Raw genomic sequence first — 16,724 nt, forward strand, 5'->3', positions numbered from 1 at the left:
TTTATTAGATCTACTCAAATTTATGGTTGTTTTATTATTATTAGTTGTTTGGTGTTGCTTTTTATTGTTATTGTTATTAATATTATTAATTAATTTGCTCTTTTTAATTTTTAGCCAGATGGAAAGGGCGAATATATCTATATTATTGAATAGGTTTTTTGAGCTTCTCATCAAAATGTTTCTTGTTTAAGTTTAATTAGTTTTTTTATTCATTTATTACTTATTAGTATTATTTTTAAAATGACTTTTATATTTGCTTTAGTTATTCTTATAAACTTGCTTTTTACTAATTTTGTTAATATTTCTTATTATCAATGTTTTGGAAGTGGTTAATTAATTCTTAAAAGATACTCTATTGATTTAATTCTTATTTATTTTATTGGCTATTTTTTCTTTAATTATCTTGATTTTCAATTTATTGCTTTAGCTATTATATTAGTTTCTCTTTTTATTAATATTAGTTTTATAATTCTTTCATTTTTGAGTTGAGATAGTTTGTTTTTGATGCAACATGATTAAATTAGTTAATGAGATCTTTTTTAATGTTATTGCTCTAATTAATTTATTCCAAATGATATACATAATTTCTATTAAATAATCCAAGGTGATCATGGTATTTCAATATGGATTTCTAAAGATCGGTAGTTTTGTTAATTTAATTATTTATGTAAATATTTGCTAATAAAAGAGAAGTTATCAATATTATCAAAAGTCCTATGAAAATTCTCTCTTTATTTAACCTTTTTTTGCTATTTATGTAAAGTTCTTTGACTATTTCTTACCCATTGTTAAAATACTTTTGTAATTAGGTTTACCTATATAAAGCTATGTAGGTAATTAAGTTTATCAAAATGACAATTAACCAATTTTCTAATAAATTTAGAAATTTTAGATTAAAAAGTAAATTTTAGACTAAGCTATTAATTCCAATAAAGTAAAGAACGTCTAACTTTTTAAAATTATTTTTAATTTATTGCTTTTAGTTTTTTTAGACATTATCTAATTCTTTACTTGAGCCTTTATCCTCACTATCAATTTATCTTCCTTCTGTTTCTTACTATTATAATTATTAAGAAACTTCAGAATCAGGTACTTGATTTTAGTGATCTACTTCTTTCTGAGTCCCTTAATTTTCTTCAGCTTCTTATTTATTTATTCTAGCAAGGTTTTCCATATCCATTTTTCTATTAGCAGTTTTTATTTTTTGTTTGTTTGTTTGTTGTTTTTATTTGAATTTTTTTATTTTTTATTTGATTATAATTTTTTAAGAAGAGAATATTTAAATATATTTTAAAACCACGTGTTTATTTAAAAACTTAATTTATAAATTTTGATAGCTGCTTTTTAAGACTCTTTAGCAAAAATTAGATTTATTTGCGATTGATTTTAAACGTGTAATCAACTTAATTATGAATTTAATTAAAATTTGTCTATTTTTCTAAAATTAAGTTTCTAGACAAATAAAAAATAGATAGATTGATGGATCTATTGATTAATTTAATAGAATCAATAAATGAATGAAATATTATTAGTATCGAGTTAAAAAAAGATTTTAAACTTGAAAAGAAATTTTAAATTTAGCAAAAATTATTTTATCTGTTTGTATAAAGTTGGTCAATTAATTTATATTAAAAATAAACAATTCCAACATCAAATATCTTAAAAAATACCAAATATAAATAAATTATAAAAGAAATTTTATATTATAATTAAGTTGAGAATTTGCTTTATAATAAAATTTTTTTCGAAAATTCTTTAATAATTAAACTCTATAAAAATAATCCATTCAATAAAAAAGTTAATTTGATTATAATTATTTTATCTTGCGCAGCAATAGAAATAAATCATGTATGCTAAACCAATCAATTTATTTATTTATAGTTAGTTAGTTAGTTAGTTATTCATCAATCACATCTTATTACTTTGTGATAAAAATTATCATAGAGCTAAGATTTGATTTTCTTAATTATTTGTGTAAAAAAATTACAATTTTAATTTATTTAAAATAAAAATCCATAATTGAAATAATTTTATTAAATTCAAAATAATCCATCAATTTTTATAGTAATATATTTGTTTTTAATAAATTAATTAATTACCCAGTTTCTAAATTAAATTAAAATATTTGAAAGGAAAACCATAAAAAAAACATAAATAAGCTAACAATATATATTTCTTTCTTTATTTATATTAATCTATTATTTTTATAATGAATCAATTCATTCAACCTAATGATAATATGCTTAAATTTTTAACTTTTATAGTGATGGCAATTTAACATAACTCGATTACCTTTATGGGCTTAAAGTGTGATCTTTTTACTGTTGCTAATGGTTTAAGTTTAGTTAAGGAAGCTTATAATTTTATTAAATTTCTTGTTAGAATATATTTGGTTATTACTTAAATTAGTCAAAATTGGAATTGTTTCTATCTATTTTGAAAAAATTTTATTGTTATTAATTCATTAGATTATTTATTCTATTACTATCCTATGTATTCTTATTTTTATTTGTAATTTAATCAAAAGAAGAATAAGATTAGCTTTCCTACATACTTTATATTAGATTATCATTTTCATTTTTTGCTTTTTATTTTTAATTGAGGAAATCATTTTCAAGATTAATTTTTTAATCTTAATTTAGCTTTTTGTGATTTAAGTTTAATTGCTTTAAATCTTTATTAATTTCTATTTATTTATTCGAAGTTGAATTAGAATTTTTAATATCACTTTAATTTTTAATAAAATTATTTAAATTGCTATTTATTTAGCTTTCTTATTCTACCTTTTGTAACTATATAATTGACTTATTATTTAAATTCTGTTAATAACTATTTTATCTTTTTTATTCTATGTCATTTGTGTTAATGAATAAGTCAGAGATTTAATTTGAATATCCTTCATCAATGTCTAAACTTTATTATCTACTTTTGCTTTTATTTTTTGAAATTGGCGAATCTAATCTACTTTTGGTGGAGGAATTGCATCTGTGTATTTTACTTAGACTTTCTTAAGATGAAAAACATAAATACCTAGATTTAACATCATTAAAATCAGGCTTTGAAAACTTTGGAACTTTGACATTTCTTTTGAAAAATTTAACTTTCTTATAACTTAGCTCTTTATTTTTCTTCAACCTACTTTACTCTGAAAATTATTCATCCAAATGGTCTAAGCTTCCTCTTTTGCTATAAATTTTTATTGGTGTTTTGAGATTTTATTCAGTTTATAATGAAAATAGATTTAAATTTTATTTATTAATGATAATATCTTAAGTTTAATTCTTTTAATTATTATCTTCCTTTATTTATAAATTATTTCGATATTCATTTTATTTTAAATAAAATTTCTAATTTTCTTAAGTATTTTCAGCTTACTTTTGATCATTCTCTTTAAATGTTTTCTATTTGTCATTTTATTATTTCTAACTATCATTATGATAAGACTCATATTTATTTTGTTGTTCATTTTCCTTGTTTTTAGTTTATTTTTGATTTGCTAAACTGTCTTTTTAAATTTGTTAATATTGACTGTTTTCGTCTTTAGGGCTTGATTAATTTGCTTATAATTGAATTTGCTCATTTTCATTTATTTTATTTGTTTAACTATTTTAAAGTTAAAGCAAATAACTTATTTCCTTCAAATTTTAATCAATTTTAGAGGTAGATAAATATTTATTTTAGTCTTATTATGAATTTTTTATATTTCCATAAAAACTTAAGTAATCATAAACCTTTTTTTAACTTTAAGTATTTTAAAGCTACTATAAAGAGCTCTTGTTATATTGCTTTATTTCTTTTTCAGCTTCTAAAATATTTTAAATTGTATTAATGTGTTTCTAAAATTAAATTGTATCTTCATTTTAATCTTACAACATTTAATTTTATTTGCTAATTTAGTTTTATCCCTCTAATGGTTTCTATGTATCTTCATTAAAAACACTTATCAGGCTATTAATATTGTTAATGATATTTTAGTTAGAAACAAGCTACTACTTTTCTTCTGAATCTGTTTCCATTTTTTTCTGTAAGAGAGGAGACACTATCCTAGGAGTAGAATAGTTTGTGTTTAATTCAGATTGGCTGTTTGCAACAAGATACAAAACAGAATCATTATTGCTCATATATCCAAGCTATTTAAGTTTTTTATTCATTTGCTAATTTTTATTCTCTTGATTTTTGTTAAGTGCAATAAAATTAATTTATCTTTTTTTCTTAATTTCATCAAGATGAAGCTCTTTTCTGAAATCTGAAATCTCAATCGGATTGAATAAAATTGAATTATTTCTATAATTTTCCACAGAATTTGATCTTTTAAACACAATTTATTTTTTCTCTTGCTTTCTAAGCTTAATTTTTTGAGAGTCAGGTTGATTTTTAATATAATTATTTTTCCTTTATTTTAATGGAATTAATCTAATTTTAAATGATTTATCACAAATTTAATAAGAATACTTCTACTATAAATTGTAAATTTGTTGTTAATTTAACCTGTTACTTACTCTGTATACTAGTTATTCACTATTTACATGTTAGCTTAAGATATTATAATTAGTTTTACAATTCATATTTGCAATTTATTTTATATTTCTTTTCTCGTTTTAGAATCGTAATTCATGCGCTTCTCTAAAGAAGTCATTTTCATAACACACTAAAGTGCCTAAAATATCAGTATTACTTCTATGCAATTTTTTTTATTACTTTTTAACATTAAACTCAATATATTTATTAACCTATTTTTCTTATTAAAGCAATCTCTAAGAATTTATCTCTTGGCTTATTATTTCCTACTTGTTAGAAATATTTATTTCTTTAATTTTAACATGTTACGTTTTATGAAGTTCATATAGAAGATAGATAAAAATTATTATCTCTATTGCTAAAATGCAAGCAAATACGAATAAAATAATTTAAGATGTAAAAAATGAATTCTTCCACAGACTAAAAAAATCACTGATTATAGAATTGGTTGAAGCATCTGAGCATAAAGCTTAGTTCATGGTATTTATTTTTTAATGAAAAATCATTGTTGATATAAATGTTATTCCTTGAAAAATCAAATGAATAATTAGAAATACAAGAATAGCTATAATTAGATATCTCCTATACTTTAAAAAGGAAGTAGAACGGTATATGATGAAAAGCAAAATAGAGCCAAAAATAAAAAAAATAGTTAATAAAGCAAAGCTAAAAATAATTGATAGCAGCCAGAATAAATTTATCTATCTCAAGCTATCCTTTATGTTGACGAATGTGCCCATATGATTAGTTCTGCAAAATCCTTTTTATTTCCAAGGAATGTAACTTTACTACTCTAAGTAGTACAAATTAGATTTAGAATTATAATTGTATTATGGTAAATTTTTTATCTAAATATCAAGATTATTAGAACTCATAAAATCATCTTCACCCATTGATAAAATATTTTAGAATCGGCTATCTAAGTCACTAGCATCACACTTTGATTTGCTTCTGATAAATAACGGATAATTAAAGGAGCTAGAGCTAGAATAATATTACTAATTATATTATTTACAAACTCCATTTCCAAGTGAAACCAAAGCAGATATAAAATGAGTTTAAGTATATGAGTTAGAAGTTGAAAAAAGGGGAGAGTTATTTATTTATGTGAATGAAGTATCCAATTAAGATGTAGCTATAGAATTAATAGGACAACTATAGCCTGATGGGATGCAAAGGGCATATAATGAACTTTCTTCTGTTGAAGTATCTCCACATATATTTATAAGCTAATTTGATTTAGTGCAATCAGATTATTGATAAGTATAATTAGGTATTCTCTTTACACATAGATTGTATGCTATATTATTAACCTTCATAGATGATAATATTTTAGGTTGCACTGAAGCTACTTGCTAGCATCCTGAAGATAGTTATTATTATGAACAGCTGCCTATCTGGATTATTCTTAAATCGGACGACAGTGAAGAGCTTGTGCAATCACACCCTTGGTAAGTGCCTTCAAATTAAAAATTAATCAACTGCTCATCACAATTATTCTACTGAAATATTGAAATAATAGGCGAGCTATTCCAGTTACTAAGGACATAATCGTAGGAAATAGGAAGAGCAGGAAGATTTAAATATGAGCAAAGGGATAATATGGATGTAAATAAAGCAATTCCAACGATAACTAAAAACAAAATCAATAATATTTTTTTAGTTCTTTCTTATTTTTATTGCTAACTTATTAATTGTTTCATATATCTTGTTTACTATTCCTCTTATACTTTTACTTTGAATTTACTATCTGTAGAAAAAGGAAATACTTTTTGAATATGAGAAACATTTTCTAATTCATTGCTAGTTTGAATCAGTTAAGTGAGATTATGATCTTTCTAATTTAAAGATAATACGCTATGCATCTCTTAATCTATTCAAATAAGTAAGTGTTTTGCTTAATTTTAATTGATATATTTATTTTTCTAAAGAGAAAATTGAAAAATTAATAATATTAAATTTAAATATTCAGCTAAATGATTACATTAGTTTTTAATACTTTGTAATGAAAAGATAGCTACAACCTATATAATTTTACTAATAGTGAATATTAATATTTATACCACTAAAGCAATATATCTTAATTCATTTTTTACCAATATTTTGTTATCAATATTTGCAAATTATTTATTTTAATCAGGCTTTATAAATAATAAAGTACAAATTCAGAGCCATCAATTTCAGTTTATATCTTTTCTTTTCTAAAGCATGAATTAAATAAAATAGTGATATATATTTTACATATATTAAAGTATAAAATTGTAACCTCATTTTACATAAACAAAATTTATTTTAAAAAAATAAATATTATTGAAAAATAAATTTCCAAATAAATATAAAGAATTAAGAAGAAAAAAAAAACATTATATATAAAATAAATAATTTACCATTAACAGATATTAAATAATAAAATTGTAACCTCATTATATATATATATATATATATATAGCTGTTCCTGCATTTAAAATATCACAGACAAACCAAACATTAATGATATCATGATATATATTTCTATTGTAAAAAATAGTGTCCCAAAACTTATTACTGGACCTATATAATATTTATATATATTTAATTAAACAAAAATTACGTTTAAAAAATAATATTATTAAAAAATATATTTACAAATAAATATAAAGAATTGAGAGAAAAAAACTTTCATATGAAGAACAGAACAGGACATATTTCAAAATAAATAAATAAATAAATAATTTATATTTTAAAATTATTTTAGATTTTTTAATAAATTTTATTTTATTTAAAATTTTAAAATAAAGCAAACAAATAACACATTAAATCAAAAAAGCTTTAAAATAAATTTAACAATTAATATAAACATAGAAATTATAAATAATACATTATTTTGATCTATTTCATTTTATTTTTCTTCACTAAGTTAACTTTATACTTCATTTATTTTTTCCAATTTATCATCGCTGTTTTTAAATTAAAATAAATTTTATTTTCTATTTTTGATTATCTACTTTACATAGATTGAGGAACTTATTTATTATTAATTTTGATTTTTTTAATGTTCTAATTATTATCCAGCATTTCTTTTGGCAAATCTTAAATTTAATTTCTTTAGCTGATCTAATTAATTAATAATTTAATTTTTGTTATAAAATTATTTATTTATCATTTTTAATTAAATTTATTAGTTATTGCATTTAAAATAATTTACTTTATTATCTTAAATGATAATTTTATCTTTTTACATCAACAATTATTGATTATTTTATATACAATCTATTTTGGCTAGGTCACATTCACTATTAATTTTGTAAACAACCTAAGTATCTACGTTCTAAAATAAATAAATAAATAAATAAATAAATAAATAAATAAAAAATTTAATCATTTTCAATTTAATAATAAATTCTAAATAAATTTTAAAATCTTTCTATTCAAAAAAATATTAAATAAATAAATAAAGATAAAATTTTTGTTAAAAATCATTTACTTTAGAATTTTAATTTCTATGTTCATTTTACAGATTGTTAAGCTCTCTGTTTGGTTTACTTTAAGATTAGACATAAGAAATAGATAGACTTAAACAATAAAAATTTTAAATAAAATGATTATTTACCAATTTAAATTATTTTCTTCATTTTTTACTGATTATAATTGTTATTCTTGATGAAAATCTCTTTTAGAAAACAGAAATTAAATTTGATGAATATCTTGATCTAATTCCTAATTATGTCATTTAATAGAATTATGTTTTATAGATATTAAATAAATATTAAGTAGTTAAGTAATTAATCATACTTAAATTTAATCAGCAGGAGTTTTCTTTGTTTCATCTAAAGTCGTTTCATTATTATCAAATAATACTTCCCAATCATCTAATTTTGGCGTATCCATTTTAAAAACAGAGTTAAAGAATATTTAAATAAAATTCTTTTTAATAATTTTTAGATAGTTTTTTCTTTTTTTAAAAAATTGACTAAACTATAAATTGATTCCACGTGGAAGAAATTACATCAATTTGTTTATTGTTAGAACAAAAGTAAAAACAGAGTTAAAGAATATTTAAATAAAATTCTTTTTTAATAATTTTTAGATAGTTTTTTCTTTTTTTAAAAAATTGATTAAACTATAAATTGATTCCACGTGGAAGAAATTACATCAATTTGTTTATTGTTAGAACAAAAGTAATTATAATTTATTAAATCAGAAAATATCGGTTTATTAATTAAATTGAATCGCTAATCTTATTTTTTAAAATATGACATTACTTTTTACAAAAAAAAGATCCTCTGAAATAAAAATATATAATACAACTTATTATAAATTACATAGAAAGGAGTTTAATTAAATAATTTGACTCGATTGAGTATGGCCAATTTTTGAGAAAAAACATTTTTTGTCAACTGGCCTTAATTAATGAGAATGCACGGTATATAGATGTCCTGCATTTAAAATATCACAAACCAACTATTAATGATATCATGATTCAAAAATTATTAACAGATATTAAAGTATAAAATTGTAACCTATTTCATTTTATATATATATAATCAAATAAAAATCATTTTAAAAAAATAATATTATTGAAAAATAAATTAACAAATAAATTTTAAGAATTGAGAGAAAAAACTTTCGTATGAAGAACAGAAGAAAGACTTATTTCAAACTAAATAAATAAATAAACAAATAATTTATATTTTAAAATAAAAGATTTTTTAATGAGTTTTATTTTGTTTAAAATCTTAAAATAAATCAAACAAAAAGCACATTATATCATAAAATCTTAAAAATAAAAATAATAATTAATGTATACATAATAGATAAAACGCATAAATTATTTAAATCTATTTCATTTTATTTTTCTTCACTAAGTTAACTTAATACTTCTTTTATTTTTTCCAATTTATCATTGCTGTTTTTAAATTAAAATAAATTTTATTTTCTATTTTAGATGATCTGCTTTACATAGACAGGTGAATTTCTTTATTTTTTCTATTGATTTTTTTAATTTTCTAATTATCATCCTGTATTTCTTTGGGTAAATCTTAAATTTAATTTCTTTAAGTGATCTAATTAATAATTTAATTTTTGTTCAAAAATTCATTTTTAAACTTTTTAATTAATTTAAAATTATTGTATTTAGAATAATTTACTTAATTATCTTAAATGATCATTTTTTCTTTCTACATCAACAATTATTGATTATTTTAGATACTATCTATTTAAGCTTGTTCACAATCACTTCTAATTTTTTATACAACCTAAGTTTCTAAATTCTAAAATAAATAAATAAAATTCATACATTTACAACTTAATCATTCATTTTAAATAAATTTTAAAATCTTTTATTCAAAGAAATAATAAATAAATAAATAAATAAAGACAAAATTTTTTTCAAAACCATTTACTTTAGAATTTTAATTGGTATCTTGATTTTAAAGATTGTTAAGCTCGTTGTTTGGTTTACTTTAGATTAGTCATAAGAAATAGACTTAAACAATAAATAACCAAAATAAAATTATTTTAACAATTTTACTTATTTTCTTCATTTTTTACTGATTATATTTTGTTTTCTTGATGAATATCACTTTTAGAAAGCAGAAATTCAGTTTGTTAAATATCTTGATCTATTACCTAATTATATTACTTAATAGAATTATGTTTTATTAGCATTAAATAAATATTAAGTAGTTAAATAATCATACTTAAATTTAATCAGTTGTTGGAGTTTTTAATATTTCATCTATATTTATTTAATTATTGTCAAATATTACTTCCCAATCGTCTTATCTTGTTGTACTCATTTATTTATAAAATAGAATTAAAAAAAATCTAATGTGTTTGTTTTTAATTTATTTTTAGATAGTTTTTGTTTTTTTATTTAACATCGACTGAATCATTGACTTTAAATGGAAGAAATTTATAAATTTGTTTATTGTAAGAATAAAATTATTAAAATATATCAGAAAATATCGGTTTATTAATTAAATTTTTTGCTAATCTTATTTTTTAAAATATATATGACATTACTTTTTCCAAAAATAAGATATTCCCAAATAAAAATATGTAAAAACACTTATTATAAGTTACAATTAAAGGAGTTTAATTAAATAATTTGACTCGATTGAGAATCAAATATTTTATCAGAATGGTTAAAGTATATCTTTTTCTGATGATATAGTAATTTATTTAAATTTAAATAATTGTATAAAAACAGACAGCTCTATACTAAATGTGAAATCGGCTTAAAATTAAAAATATTTTATCGCTTGTAGTATTAAATTCAAATTAATAACTAAATAAATAAAAAAATCGTTCTATTACAACCAAAAAGATTTTAACATTAATAAATTTATTAATTTTTTAAGAAACTACCTAATTAATTTTCATTTAATAATTCAAAGGCTTGATTATAAATAACAATAAAAATGATATTCCAAGGTATTTATTTTTTGTATATTTATTTACTAAATTTGATTTAATGAATAATAAAAAAATTAAATTAAATTAAATTAAATTAAATTAATATAATTCCATAAATTTCATACATAAATAGAATATACCCTAGTTTCGCATTAATTAAGGACAAACTCAAATCAAAATTTTTGTAAAAATTTAGTCCTTCATTTGATATGAAGGATTTATTTCAAAATAAATAAATAATTTACCTTTACGAGATATTAAAGTATAAAATTGTAACCTAATTTTATATAAATATTTAATCAAACAAAAGTTAATTTTAAAAAATAATATTGTTGAAAGAAAAATAAATTTACAAATAAATCTAAAAAACTAAGAAAAAAAAACTTTCTTATGAAGGACGGACAGAATAGGACAGGCCTTATTTGAAAATAAATAAATAAATAATTTATTGTTTGAAAATGATTTTAGATTTTTTAATAAATTTTATTTTGTTTAAAATCTTAAAATAAACCAAACAAAAATACATTAAATCATATAATCCTTGCAATAAAAATAAGAGTAAATATTAATATAATATTTTAAATAATTAAATATTTTTAATAATCTTTTTAATCTTATTTTTCTTCACTAAGTTTACTTAATACTTCTTTTATTTTTTCCGATATATCATCGCTTTTTTTAAATTAAAATAAATTTTATTTTCTATTTTTAATGATCTGCATTACATAGACTGAGGAATTTCTATATAATAACTTTAGATTTGTTTAATGTTCTTATTATTATCAGGCATTTCTTTTGGTAAAACTTAAATTTAATTTCTTTAGCTGATCTAATTAATAATTTAATTTTTATTAAAAAATTCATTTTAAAAGGTTTATTAATACATTGTTAATTAAAAATTATTGCTATTTAGAATAATTTACTTCATCGTCTTAAAGCATACTTTTATCTTTCTGCATCAACAATTATTGATTATCTTAGATACAGTCTATTTTGGCTAGATTACATTCACTATTAATTTTGTAAACAACCTAAGTATCTAAATTCTATAGTAAACAAAATTAAACTTATTCATTTTCAATTGATTAATAAATTCTAAATACATTTTAAAATCTTATTATTCAAAAAAATGTTAAATAAATAAAGAAAGAAAGAAAGAAAGACAAATTTTTTCTTAAAAATCATTTACTTTAGAATTTTAATTGCTATCTTCATTTTACATATTGTTAAGCTCGCTTTTTGGTTTACTTTAAGATTAGTCATAAGAAATAGATAAACTTAAATAATAAAAAATTTAAATAAAATGATTATTTACCAATTTAACTTATTTTCTTCATTTTTTACTGAATATAATTGGTATTCTTGATGAGAATCTCTTTTAGAAAGCACAAATTCAATTTGATAATTATCTTGATCTAATACCTAATTATGTCATTTAATACAATTATGTTTTATAAACATTAAATAAATATTAAATAGTTCAGTAATTAATCATACTTAAATTTAATCAGCAGGAGTTTTTTATATTTCATCTATATTTATTTAATTATTGTCAAATATTACTTCCCAATCATCTAATTTTGGTGTACTCATTTTATAAATAGAATTAAAGAATATTTAAATAAAATTCTTTTTAAATAAATTTTTAGATAATTTTTTCTTTTTAAAAAAAAAATTGACTGATAAATTGATTCCACTTGGAAGAAAGATATTAATTTGTTTATTGTTAGAAAAAAAGTAATTAAAATCTATTAAATCAGAAAATATCAGTTTATTAATTACATTTTTTGCTAATCTTATTTTTTAAAATATGACACTATTTTTTCCAAAAAAGATATTCTGAAATAAAAATATGTAAAAAAACCTATTATAAATTACATACAAAGGAATTTAATTAAATAATTTGACTCTATTGAGTATCAAATATTTTATCAGAATGGTTTAATATGTCTTTTTCTTGATGAAAAAGAATTTTATTTAAATTTAAATATTAAATGTGAGATCAGATTAAAATTAAAAAATTTTTATCTTTAGTACTTCAAAATTCAAATTAATTAACAGAATTAATAAATATTTCTTTTACAACCAAAAAGATATTAGAGTTATAAATTTACTAATGTGTTAATAAACACCACAATTTTAATCTAACAAATCGAATGACTGTAAATAATAATAAAAATAATATTCCAAGCTGTTTTTTATTTATTTAGTTACTTAATTTAATTTTAATAATAAAATGAAATTAATATAATTCAAAAAATTTCATACATTAATACAATATAATTATTTTAACATCTCATTTATTATTAGCATTATATTTTTTTTTAAAGCAAAAATTTAAAAACTTTAAAAAAGTAGAAATTATAAATAACCATTTGTGAGAAACAAGTAAATATAAATGAAGTTACAGTATTTATTTATTTATAAATATTGAATAATAATTAAATAAAATAATTTCTAACTAATTTCATTATTTTTTTCTTTTAATCAAAACTATTTCTTCATCGATAGGGTGATTACTAAGTTTTTGCATGGTACGCAACTTATAACCTGGAAGTTCTTTTAATTCAAAGTTTTTCAAGAAATAAATGACAAGGAACTTCGATTTAATGAGGGCTAAATGCTGTCCAATACAGTTTCTTGGACCTGTTGAGAAAGGAATAACATCGAAACTACTAAAACCTTTTGTATTTCTGCTGTATCTTTCTGGGATATACTCATCGCTATCTTTTAGGACTTCGCATTATTGGCTGTACTAAGTTAATCTGTGACAAACAAGGAGATCTTTGTTTAAGTACATATCTTCTTTTATGTAATCTTAATCGGTGACTCTTGGGGAAGTGAATGCAATTGCATTGTGTAAACGACCAGTTTCTTTAAATACAATATCTAAATATTAAAATTTAGAGAGATCACTATGCTCAACTTTATCAAAGTCTTTAGCATTTTCGTTAATTTCTTTCATCAATTTATCATAAATTTACTGGTTTTTAGTAAGCTCATAGAAAGTCATTGCAACCAAGTGAGAAGTTGTTTCTGAACCAGCAAAGTAGAATGTAAGAAATTGGTGAATAATTTCTTTCTTTTCAAAGATATCATTAGGATTCATAGTTGCTCTATTTTGCTATTAAATCAAATATTCCTTTAGATAGAGTTCAATCATGGTTTTTGGCTGAATATCCATAGGATCTATTTTTGACATTTTGATTTTTTCTAATTCTTCATCAATAATTTTCTCATAAGTCTCGAAGATATCTTTCATTCTAGCTATTAATTTCTTTTCAGCTTGATTATGATAAATCATAGATGCTTTCTTAGCTCCAAATATGCAGGCTTTTAAAATAAAATATGGTGAAGTGAATCTATAGATGTAAGAGTCTTAGATAATGTCATTATTTTCTTTATAAAGTTCAATTCCACTCTTGCACTTGACATTAACAAGAGATTTACCAAAGTAGCTGATAGTTATAATTTCCGAAGTTATTTTTTACAGCTCTTAGAAGATATTAAGCTTGACAAAACCATCTTCTTCCTTTAGATTTGCCAAAAGTTTCTTAGTTTACTCTTTGATTATAGGAACATATGACTTAAGAGATTCAAAATGGAAGCTGCTGTTAAGGAAAATTCTTTGTCTCTTCCAGTCTCCGAAGCTACTATAGAAAAGTCCTTTTTCGAAAGCAAAAGTATATCCAAAGTTTCCATCGTTTTTATAATACAATATGTGATCTTGAGAGAAGTTCTTCACCCATTTCTCATCTTAAAGAATGATTATGTCAAACAAGCCAGAAAGTATTAAAATAGCTTTTACATTAGGGTTTTCTCTAACTATTCTTTTCATCCACTCATAACTGTTATCGTGCTTTTCAAAAGACTAATTCATGAAATAGCCGATACCCAAAATAGGATAGAATAGGATCTTTACATCATTGCCATATTTCTTCCTATATATAAGACACAACCTTAAACTCTTATAAGCTTATCTTAGGATGATTAGACTCAGCAAAGTCAAGATTAAAGCAACTAAGTAAACTATGTATTTTATCATGTATGTTTTCTTTTTAGATTATTTTATTTTTTTATTTATTATATTTGGATCATAAGCCAGTTTAAATATAAGCAACACCAAAAATTATTTCAATCCTTTTTTACTATATTTATTTTTAACGATAAATAAGATTTTATGGTAAATTTTTGGAGTTTACAAATTAAATATTTTCAAATACATTAATTATTAGTCAACTAACTTTTAAAGCATATTCATTCATTATTTTATTTTTTGATGACATCAGTGCATTATAAAAGATGTAAATTCTAATTAAATCTAACTAATAATTCAAAATTAGAAAATTTATTAATTTAGGTCAAAAGTAACAAACAAAAAAAATCTCTTTTTTAGATATAATAAAAGATTTATTCAATTTATTACTTAAATTTTGTAAATAAATTTGTAAAAAATGAATGTATTTTATTGTTGGAATGCTTATTTTAAAAGTAACAATAAAGTAGTATAGATTCATCATCTCCCAAATTGAATTAATAAAATTTATAATTTATAACAGGATAGATATTTTTTCAATAAAATATCAATGAGTTTTAATTGATATAATTAATTGTTTCTTAATACTTAGATAGGTTTGTGGTTGAAACATTATTAAACGAATATAGAACTCTTTCTGATAATTTCTATGAATTTTTTATGTAAATTGATGCTATTTATATGTTTTAGGTAATCTAAAAAATTCACACTTTAATTTTGTGTTGAATGGATATTTTTGTAAAAAGAAATTAATTTAAAATTTACTACTCAACATAAAAAAATTTATTTTTTGAATCTTAATGATAAATTACAAAATTGAGGTGTGAAACATTCATTATAAATAAATGTAATATCTTATAAAATATATTTGTTATTTTACTATAAAGATACTTGCTCCAATAATATCATATCAGTATATTAAAACAATTATAAGTAATCCTACTTTAAAATAAATTGCATTTAAACAAATATTTATCATTCAGTAATAATTAATGTTTTGAATCCTTAAATAAAACTTTAAATAATATAGATTTTTATTTTCTGTTGAGAGGATATTTTTATGTTTAAAAGCGAGTTAATTTTTCCACTCAACATAAAAGAGTTTACATTTTGCAACTCTAATGATAAATTAAACAATTTAAGAGAGAAAAAGCATTAATAAATAAATAAAATATCTAAAAAAATATATATTTTATTTAATAATATTAATAACTGTTTCCATGATATAATATTAATATATAATAACTATAAAATATATGTATACTCATCTAAAAATAAATTGCGTTTAAAAAAAATTATTCATACAGTAATTATAATTTGAATCTTTCAAGAAAAAAGTTGATTAAACATTCCAAAATGTTTAGAATAATTGTTTACTTTACTTTTTAATTAAAAGCTGAATTGTATATTTTTTAAAAAAGCTATGAACAAAAAAATATATTTTATACTTTCCAAATCAATTTTTGGTTTAAAATGATTCTTTGTATCTTAAAAAATCTTTCTCCTTTTTTTTCAGTAGAATTAATAATAAAAAAGAATAGATTTATTTGTTAATTTTTAAAGATATATTAAATAAAATTTAAACATTATGTAGGAATACAAAAATTTAAATTCAATATCAATGATTTTCACTTGCTATTTGCAATAACTTGAATTTTTACATAACATTATTTAATTGATAGTAAATTATTTTCTTCATAAATTTGGAAAAGTAAATTTTTATGGAAAATAATTTGAGTAAATTATGTTTATTATTTTTTGTAAAATACAAAAA

General features: G+C 20.0%; 7 protein-coding genes across 7 annotated transcripts in view; 1 reads left to right on the forward strand and 6 right to left on the reverse strand. All coding sequences in view use genetic code 6, as the record gives it.

Annotated features, from left to right (window-relative positions):
• TTHERM_000619879 (hypothetical protein) overlaps positions 1 to 213 on the reverse strand; it is a gene marked incomplete at both ends in the record, with an annotated part of 402 nt that extends 189 nt beyond the window's left edge. Inside the window, one exon of the mRNA XM_012798083.1 lies at positions 1 to 213. This exon is cut by the window's left edge and continues 189 nt beyond it. Within this exon, the coding sequence (XP_012653537.1) occupies positions 1 to 213 (213 nt within the window).
• A 492-nt stretch (positions 214 to 705) lies between these two features.
• Positions 706 to 1,180, reverse strand: TTHERM_00619880 (hypothetical protein; the record flags this gene model as incomplete). The annotated part of the gene is made up of 2 exons (XM_001017912.3): positions 706 to 815; positions 1,012 to 1,180. The coding sequence occupies 2 exons, from the start codon at positions 1,178 to 1,180 to the stop codon at positions 706 to 708; spliced, it is 279 nt and encodes a 92-aa protein (XP_001017912.3).
• A 2,214-nt stretch (positions 1,181 to 3,394) lies between these two features.
• TTHERM_000619890 (transmembrane protein, putative) lies at positions 3,395 to 3,967 on the forward strand (the record flags this gene model as incomplete). The annotated part of the gene is made up of 1 exon (XM_012798084.1): positions 3,395 to 3,967. One exon carries the CDS (start codon positions 3,395 to 3,397, stop codon positions 3,965 to 3,967), a length of 573 nt encoding a protein of 190 aa, XP_012653538.1.
• Positions 3,968 to 5,389: 1,422 nt separating this feature from the next.
• On the reverse strand, positions 5,390 to 6,383 carry TTHERM_00620890 (hypothetical protein; the record flags this gene model as incomplete). Its single annotated transcript, XM_001017914.2, has 3 exons — positions 5,390 to 5,466; positions 5,534 to 6,151; positions 6,266 to 6,383. The coding sequence occupies 3 exons, from the start codon at positions 6,381 to 6,383 to the stop codon at positions 5,390 to 5,392; spliced, it is 813 nt and encodes a 270-aa protein (XP_001017914.2).
• Positions 6,384 to 7,315: 932 nt separating this feature from the next.
• Positions 7,316 to 8,505, reverse strand: TTHERM_00620900 (hypothetical protein; the record flags this gene model as incomplete). Its single annotated transcript, XM_001017915.2, has 6 exons — positions 7,316 to 7,454; positions 7,508 to 7,611; positions 7,703 to 7,825; positions 7,982 to 8,039; positions 8,108 to 8,214; positions 8,290 to 8,505. The coding sequence occupies 6 exons, from the start codon at positions 8,503 to 8,505 to the stop codon at positions 7,316 to 7,318; spliced, it is 747 nt and encodes a 248-aa protein (XP_001017915.2).
• A 3,191-nt stretch (positions 8,506 to 11,696) lies between these two features.
• Positions 11,697 to 12,507, reverse strand: TTHERM_00620920 (hypothetical protein; the record flags this gene model as incomplete). The annotated part of the gene is made up of 5 exons (XM_001017917.2): positions 11,697 to 11,738; positions 11,838 to 11,960; positions 12,104 to 12,161; positions 12,230 to 12,336; positions 12,412 to 12,507. The coding sequence occupies 5 exons, from the start codon at positions 12,505 to 12,507 to the stop codon at positions 11,697 to 11,699; spliced, it is 426 nt and encodes a 141-aa protein (XP_001017917.2).
• An 874-nt stretch (positions 12,508 to 13,381) lies between these two features.
• On the reverse strand, positions 13,382 to 14,959 carry TTHERM_00620930 (cytochrome P450 family monooxygenase; the record flags this gene model as incomplete). The annotated part of the gene is made up of 1 exon (XM_001017918.1): positions 13,382 to 14,959. One exon carries the CDS (start codon positions 14,957 to 14,959, stop codon positions 13,382 to 13,384), a length of 1,578 nt encoding a protein of 525 aa, XP_001017918.1.
• Positions 14,960 to 16,724: the final 1,765 nt, after the last annotated feature.

Source organism: Tetrahymena thermophila (assembly GCF_000189635.1).
Source record: "Tetrahymena thermophila SB210 genomic scaffold scf_8254605, whole genome shotgun sequence".
Classification (NCBI taxonomy): domain Eukaryota; phylum Ciliophora; class Oligohymenophorea; order Hymenostomatida; family Tetrahymenidae; genus Tetrahymena; species Tetrahymena thermophila.